This window comes from Callorhinus ursinus, unplaced genomic scaffold, assembly GCF_003265705.2.
Source record: "Callorhinus ursinus isolate GAN/ISIS: 27379988/994484 unplaced genomic scaffold, GSC_fseal_2.0 scaffold81, whole genome shotgun sequence".
Lineage (NCBI taxonomy): Eukaryota > Metazoa > Chordata > Mammalia > Carnivora > Otariidae > Callorhinus > Callorhinus ursinus.
In genome coordinates, this window is record NW_027397143.1 from 1,265,490 (window position 1) to 1,273,511 (window position 8,022).

Genomic DNA, 8,022 nt, shown 5'->3' on the forward strand with positions numbered 1-8,022 from the left:
CAAAGGTCGGGAAGCCCCATTACGGCCCTGCCCTCCCTGAGGCACCCCGTCCCAGCTACTCACTCTGCCACTTCGGGGAAGTAGCCAGCCGGGAGAATGATCTGCCCCGCAACACTGGGCAGAGACTCCACAAAGAAGGCTGCGATCTGTGGAGGAGAGAGAACGCTGGGGACACCACCGGGGAGGCACTGGGTGGTAGGCTAGGCGCGGCCTGCCAATGCTGGCTCCTGGCGGGATGAGTCACCAGCATCGCCGTGTGGCCCCTTGGGGCTCCAGATCACATCTGGTCTGGGACTGGGTTTTCTTTCAGGCCGCAAACCAACTCTTAACACGTGGAATTCTCCAGACTCCTTGTACTTAGCACGTCCCGGATGAAAGGCACTGATTGCTCCCTCCTTGGCCTGTTCCCTCCCTGCCCCGCCCAGTGACTCCCATCACCCCCACTGAGAGAAATGAGGCCCCCCTCCGTGATGCATCGGTCAGCACAGCCTCTGCCTCTCCACCGTCTGTACATCCCACGCATCCCCTCCGCCCCGACACACCTGTCTTGGCCTCTCGCGGGTGTCACCTCACGGGACGCCTCCTGCAGTCAGTCCGTCCTCCAGTGGCCACCAGGCCGATCCTCGGCCCAGTCACTGAACTCATCACTGTCCTGCTTAAACCCCTTCAGGGACCCCATTTCTCACAGCTGTGACCTCCAAGCTACGTCGGGTCTCGGAACTGCTTCAGAGACTACCGCCCAGATGGGGGGCCGACGGGACAGGAACTGGCCGCCCCTGCTGCCCCCGGAGCTGTTGCTTTCCTGGTTTTCTGCAAGCGGAGGTAAAGCGTCTAAAACGCACACGCCAAGCTCCCCTGATCTGGTTCTGCCATCTGTCTGGCTTCACCGCCTGCTTGTCTTGGCCGTCCATCCTGCGTTCAGCTGTCACTGCACCAGCGAGGCCTTCCAGAAAGCCCTCACGCCAATAGCTGACTCCCTCCCGCTGCTGTCGCCATGGCCACTGCTCCCCCAGGGCACACACACCTCTCCGGTCTGCCCCTGCGCTTTATCTCGCTGCAACACCCTCGGTGGGGCCTCCTCACGGCAGCAGGCCGGCCCCACGCCCGTGCATCCCCCCGACTCATCACTCTCCCTCTGAACACCCTTCGGAGCTTTCCAGTGGCCTCCAGCCCCTCGGCACAGCCCTGTGGTCCTGTGGAACGGGGGTCCTGCCTGCCTCTCTCGGCTCGTCTCCTGCCAGCTCAGCTGGGCCCCACACTGGTGAGGTTCCACCTCTGCAGGCCACCCCTCTGCTTAGCATGCCTTTCCTCTCCTCCCCCCAGTCGCCACCTTGAGCGCTAACCCCTACTCACTGCAATCAGGCAGCACCTCCTCCAAGGACCCTCCGCGCCCACACCAGTCCAGCCCAGGCCCCTGCACTCCTGTCACACCCAGGACAAGTCTTTAGCTAACTCTCTGCTGAGCACCTAAACCTCCTCGTAGATTCCTAAAGGGTGGGCCCCGGTTCCAGGGTCTCTCAGGGTGCCCGGTCTCTATCACTGCACTGACAAGAGGAAATGACGGGTGCTGTTCTGTTCATGGGGCCTGTGCAGATGCAGTTACCTTCCTGCCCTTCTCCTGCACGCTGTTCACCACGCGCTTCACCTCGCTGGCGTAGGCCCCAGCTGGATTGGGGTGGTCCTCCCGGTAAAGACCCCGGTAGGTGTCTGGGAGAGGTGCCTGTGGGGAGTGACAGCGCCATGTCATCTGGGCTGGGGGGTGGACACCGACCTGTTGCCCGCTTGGGCAGTGCATACCACATGGACCCACTCCTTCTGGCCATCCAGGTCTCGGAACTTGTAGGGACTGATGTCGATCAGGGAGCTCAGGTGACCGTGATAAGCACTGAGGAGGAGAACAGAGAGGAGCTCAGGCCCAGGTGGCATGCACTCCATGGCCCGGCCCCGACAACTGTCTCCCCACCTCAGGAGCCTCAGGGCAGACCAACCTGACACAGCCCCCGAGTCCTGGGGCTGGAAACCAGAACAGGCCTGGGAGCCTGGGAGCAGGACTTCTTGAGAGGCTGCTTACTAGCTAGGTAATGGTGACTAATCATTTGACCTCTCTGGGTTCAGTGCTCTCCTCTGTGAAGTTGGGGTTGGGGCCGGGGCCAGGGGGGGGGGGGGGGGTGCTTGGTTTCCTCCTACAGAACTGTAATGAATCCTGGATGGGATAATGCTCCAGCCCTGGGTCTGGGCCCCGTGCATAGCAGATACTCAACAGCATCAGGACAATTTTAATACCTAAAATGTGGGGCCAAGTCTCACCACCTTACAAAGCATCCTCTGCTCCATGAAGACAGGACCAGGGGAAAGAGCCCCCTGGCATATGCAGGAGTGTCTCTATGGCCAGGTCCTCATGCTTCCCTCCATGAGCCCAGGCCCCTCAACCTCCTGCCCAAGGCACTCAAAGCTAGAGCCTCAATGACCCCCAGTAAGTGGTGGGCCCCGGCTTCCAGAAAGGGCACTTACTGGTCTAATACCACCACGTCCCAGTGTCCCGTGTACTGGCGGGCCAGCCTCAGGGCCAGGTCATTGGCTTCTGACCTATGACAGAAAAGGAGGGCAGTGTTCAGACAGCTATCCAGGTCTTTCCTCCTGGATACCTGCTTCCTACAGAGAACAGGGAACGAGGAGCCCTTCCAGCAGCAAGAAGGGTCTCAGGATGCCATTTGTGAGTCGTTGGAGTTCATTCATTCAATGAAAATTTTACCAAATGCCTTCTCTGTGCTATGAGCTGGGGGGCGGGGGGCAAGTAGTAAGTCAAACAGGTCCTGGCCCTTCTGGAACTTACATTCTAGTATGCATCATGAAAGCCAAGCCAAAACAAAACAAAAACAAAAAAAAAAAGGAAAGAATGATCATTTTGGTAAGTGCCCCCAAGACAACCCCACAGGGCCTTCCTTTAGATAAAGGGGTGTGATGGGCTGAATTGTGTCCCCCCAAATTCCTATGTTGAAGTCCTAACCCCTAGCACCTAAGAACGTGACTGGATTTGGAGACAGGGCTTTCAAAGACGTGATTCAACTAAAATGAGGGCAGCAGAGTGGGCCCAAAGCCAGTTGGACTCGTGCCCTCCTAAGAAGAGGAACTGTGGACATACAGAGACACAGGAGGCACGGGGGCACAGAAGACTGAGTGGAGACGTGGCAGGAAGGTGGCCAATCACAAACCAGGGAGAGAGCCTCAAGGAAGCCAGAGCTGCTGACCCCTTCTTTTGGATGTTGGTCTCCAGGAGTAGGGGAAATACATTTGTCACTTAGGTCTCCCAGTCTGTGGTGTTTTGTTACGGCAGCCTAACCTAAAAGAAGGGTCAGAGAAAAACTCTGTGAGGAGACACCACCTGAGCTGAGGCCCCACAGGGAAGGTTCTAGGCAGTGTGAGCAACACGCTCAAAGGCCCTGTGCAGGAAAAATGCTCAAGTGTGCTCAGGGAACCGAGACGGCACTAGGCGGGCCAGGGGTAGCACAGGAGAGGAAGTGGGGAGACACTCAGGGGCCCCGCACACAGGGCCCTGGAAGGTGCTGGATCTTCTTGTCAGTGCTGTGCCAAGCTATTGAAGAGAGTTTTTTTTTCCAAAAGATTTTAAGTTATCTCCACACCTGATGTGGGGCCTGAACTCACAATCCAAGATCAAGAGTCAACATGCTCCACCGACGGAGCCAGCCAGGCGTCCCTGGAGAGTTTTAACCGGAGAAGGGACATGATTTAGCTCCTACCTGGCGAGGAAGCCTCTGGCTGGGTGGTGCTAATGGAGTAGAAGGGGATGGGAGGAGGACACCATGGACAGCAGAAAGATGGAGGGAGGCAGAAAACCACCTGCACACAGGGACATGATGGGGGCCTGGGAGGAGGGTGTGTGGCTCCTGCCTGGAGCAGAGATGCAGGCGGTGCGGCCTTTATGAGGTGAGACAGGATGGGCGTGGCAGTGGGGGGCGGTGTCCTCCTGGGAATAGCTGGGAGAGCCAGGGCCACAGTCCCACACTAGGTGTTGGTGGAAGACCACCAACTCCGTCTGGACAGATCAAGTTGGAGACGGTCCGGTTGGAACCCTGAGGCTGGAACACATGGGAAGCATCTGGGCTTGAGGCACAAATTTGGGAGTCACCAGCACGTGAATGCTATGTCAGCCCACAGGACGGGGCGAGACCACGGAGGGAGAGGGCTCAGAGAACCAGCTGCTTAGGACCGGCCCTGCGCAAGAGAGAAGGAGCAATCAGCCGAGGAGACAGGAGACCGAGGCGTGGCCAGAAGCTGGCAGAAACCCCGCAGTACGAAGCGTCCTGGAAGCAAGACCAGAGAGCACTTCCAGACAGTGGTAATGCTGAGTCCACTGCTAAGACAGGGTAAGACAAGGACAGCAAAGACACCGTTGGATTTGGCAACGTGGAAGTCACTGGAATCCAGCCTGAACGTGGTGGCATCAACCAGCAACCCTGCCCCCACTGCCCAGCCCAGGAAGCTGACTCCCGGACCCAGCTCTCTGCTCTTCCTGGAGAGGCTCTGGTTCTGGCTCTGCCTTCTCCCATGTGGATGACCCCGGGCAAGCTGGATCCTTTCTCTGAACTACCATTTCCTCATCCACAAAGCGAGGATGGGAAATTCCACTTCCTAGAAATGACCGGGAACCGGTGCACGAAGAGGACATCACTTTGATCCAAATGCCACGACGCGGGATTTGTGGTAATGTTCTCTCCCAGACAAGCTGGGCTGGTTCCATGCACAAGTCATCGTGTGCTGACGCGCGTCATCGCTTCTGTCCCCACTGCCACTCCGGGTGTGAGCTGCCGTCACCTGCCACCTGGCTGTTGAACTGGTGCCTAGCCTTGTCCATTCTCGCTCTTCCTCAGCCCTGATGACATCACTTGCCTGATTAAAACCCTCAGACGGCTTCTTGAGTGCTCTTAGGATCAAAACAAACTCCTCACTTGGAATGTGTCCGCTCGTACCCGCTCCTCTAGCTTTGGGTCCTCAAGTGTGCACAGGGCCTTTGCACAGGCTGTTCCGTGTGCTGAGGAACCCTGACAAGAACACTTCCAACAGGGTTGGCAGCCTTCTCTGACCGTCTCTGAGCAGGAGCAGACCCAGGACCCCCCACTGCTTCTCCGTCTCATCAGGCCCCTTACTTCTCCAGACAATGACCCCCACTTAGGAATTCTGCATTTCTGTGAAGGACCCCTAGTGACCTGAGGGCGGGAATGTTGGCCGTAACCCCCCAGCTGTGCCAGTGTACTCATAGGGCAGAAATAAAGGAACGTATAACCTGCGTAAGCCCCAAGGACAATCACGGAACGGAGGTAATGGCATGCCTTACGAAGAGACCAGAAAACTGGATCCAACAGAGCCAGCGCCCAGGTCTACAGGCTGAGCCGGGACAAGCCTGGCTCTCCCCCAGCACACACTGGGTCCACTACACGAGGCTTTGCCCGCCGGAACGGTTCTGTCTGTCTCCACCATCTCACCCTCTGGCCCAGGGAGGGGGGGGGGCAGGGAGCTGGCCGAAGTCCACTTACCCAGAATTCAGGAAATAAAACACACAGAGCTTTTCCGGCAGGGTCTCTGCCAGCCTCTGTGCATAGTCCACGATGTTGTCGTGCAGGAATCGGCTGTTGGTGTTGAGCACCTGGTTCTGTCTGTGTGCGGCCTGGACCACGAGAGGGTGGCAGTGCCCGACTGGGAGAGAAACACCTGCGTCACTCAGCGGCTCTGCTCAGCTGGCCCCATCGGGCCTCCCCCAGCCCCGGGCCATAAACCTAGCCGGAGGAGAGCAGTTGGGTGGGAGAGGAAAGACGGGGGGGGTCTCAAGTGGTAATGTGTGTGTGTGCGCGAGTGCGTGTGTGCGCGCGAGTGCGCGCACGTGCGCGCGCGCGCGTTGGAGTGGGGGGACAGAGATGGTGGTTCTGGACAGGGAGTCCCTGAGATTCTGGCAGAAGGAAAGGCTGCTGGCAGAGACCCTATCTAGAGAATCCAGGTCCTTAGGGAAGCTTCTTGAGGCCTGTTCGGCAAAGATGGGATGTGGGGAATGTCTGTCAGCAGGCTTGACTTCAACTAGTCAGCGGGGGGCTGGAGGTAATGTGGATTGCCAACAGCCGGGGATTATAACAGTGACCATGTGCTGAGAGCTCGCCATGTGCCAGGCACACTCAAAGCAAATTATCTGAATTAACTCACTTATTTCTCCAAAACACCTTGAGGTGAGGCACTAGTATGATCGTGTCTGTTTTGCAGATCAGCAAACTGAGGCACAGAGAATTAAGTAGCTTACCCAAGATCATAAAGCAAATGGAGGGCAGGGATACGAACCCAAGTAGTCTGGACTAGAGCCCCGGCTTTTAACCTCTACTTCATTAACCCCTAATGTGCCTGTTGGGTCACAGACTCCCTTTCGTTCCATCAGTTCTGGGGGCTCCGTCTGGATAACTGAATTCCTACCTCAGTTTCCTCGTCTAGCACCTGAGAAGGTCCCTGGGGCTGAAGCCCTGCCATGAACCCCAGCACTTGGCCAGGGCCCTGCTGTGTGGTTGGTCATGGCCAGGCTGACTGACACTCTCTGAGCTCACCATCAGTCCCAAGTGGGCCTGGACTTCAGACCTAGGTTTCTGACTCCCGTCTGGTTTAGCACAGCTACCACGTGGATACTCTAGCTACACCAGAAAGACTGGGTTCCTCTGCTGAGCTCAACCCACGTTCTCCGCACCTCCTGCAATCTCAGGATCCCCCTGGGACCAGGTTCACAGCCTCAGCCTGTTCCCCTGCCCTGCCAGCCCGAGGGATGATACTAACCATGAGCCACATTGTTGATACAATCGAGGTATTCTGCACCCTGTTCGTCATACAAGTACTGTCCTTGGCCCCGGACAATCTTAATAGGATCCTCCGGAAAAAAGAGTCTGCAAGAATTGCTGTGAGAACAAACAAGAAGTGGACAGCCAGCCATGTCTGAAGATCTGAAGGGAAAAGTCCACCCACCACAGCCTCCCCTGCGCTATTCTGAAAGGGACAAAAGGTTGAAGGGCACAGTGGTGCTTCCTTGTTTCTAGTCCCCTGCTGTGTAGGTGGTGGGAAAGGAGGAAAGCCATGTGTTAAGAAGCTGCTAAAACTGAAATTGTTGAAGTCATCTGAAGGCTGTATGGCCTTGCTCATTTCTGCACGTGCCCACATTAGTCCCTGGGATCCCAAGGAAAGGTGGCTGCCCCAGACCCATGGGGACTCCTTCGGGCAGTGTTTCTTTGGTGGGATGGGTGCGAGGGAGGGCGCCCTCGTCACGTGGCTGGTGCTCAGCCCCGAGGGGTCCCTGCCAGCCAAGTGTCTCCGCTGTCCCGCTGGGTGTCAGCCCCAAGCTCTGGCCAGAAGCTGCCTCACGCCCCAAGTGCCGCGGGGAGCACGGGTGGACTTTCTCTAAGGCTTCTTGGAAAACGTCCCTCCCCGCCCGTGGCCACGCTTCGTCCGAACTTTGAGCCTCTTCCCGGGTCACCCGCAGGCCAGGGCCAGGTCCGGGGGCCGGGCCAACCCTGGGGGAGGTCCTCCCAGGTGCCAGGGCAGAGGCCTCCTCCGAGAGGCAGGGCTGCCCAGAGCCGGGCAGCGGCCGCCGGTGGGGGCGGCCCGGGGAGGACGCAGTGCAGGAGGCGGCCGCGGGAACCAGCTGAGGGGCCGCCAGGTCTGGCGGGCCGGGGAGCTGGAGCCCGCTCGGGGCCCGGGACTGGGTTTCCTGGGCTCCGCGGGCTCCGCGCCGGACGTGCGTGCGTCGTGCGTGAGCGCACCGCCCCGCGCCGCCGTCTCGGTACCTTATCAGCCGCCGCCTCAGGGCCAGAGTCTCCGCCTTCCCGCGCCGATCGGCGGCCATGGCACCCGGCGGCTGGTAGCGCGGTGACGCTGCACCGAGGAGCCTCTCGCCTGCTCGGCCGCCGGACCCCGCCGCGGCCCCCGCCGCGGCCCCGCCCCCGCCGCGGCCCCGCCCCCGCCGCGGCCCCGCCCCCGCCGCGG

At 59.0% G+C, this 8,022-nt stretch overlaps 1 protein-coding gene across 2 annotated transcripts in view; it reads right to left on the reverse strand.

The window, feature by feature from the left end:
• The window catches only part of PHYKPL (5-phosphohydroxy-L-lysine phospho-lyase), a 37,847-nt gene extending 29,896 nt beyond the window's left edge, over positions 1–7,951 (reverse strand). The window contains exons 1-7 of one of the 2 annotated variants that reach the window (XM_025862623.2): positions 7,824–7,951; positions 6,823–6,941; positions 5,553–5,712; positions 2,512–2,586; positions 1,798–1,885; positions 1,604–1,720; positions 64–146 (exon numbers count right to left, since the gene is read on the reverse strand). In XM_025862623.2, coding sequence (XP_025718408.1) covers positions 64–146; positions 1,604–1,720; positions 1,798–1,885; positions 2,512–2,586; positions 5,553–5,712; positions 6,823–6,941; positions 7,824–7,882 — 701 coding nt within the window. In that variant the 5' untranslated portion in view covers positions 7,883–7,951. Of the gene's footprint in view, positions 1–63; positions 147–1,603; positions 1,721–1,797; positions 1,886–2,511; positions 2,587–5,552; positions 5,728–6,822; positions 6,942–7,823 lie in introns of both variants that reach the window. The other variant, XM_025862622.2, reaches the window with a different exon arrangement.
• Positions 7,952–8,022: the final 71 nt, after the last annotated feature.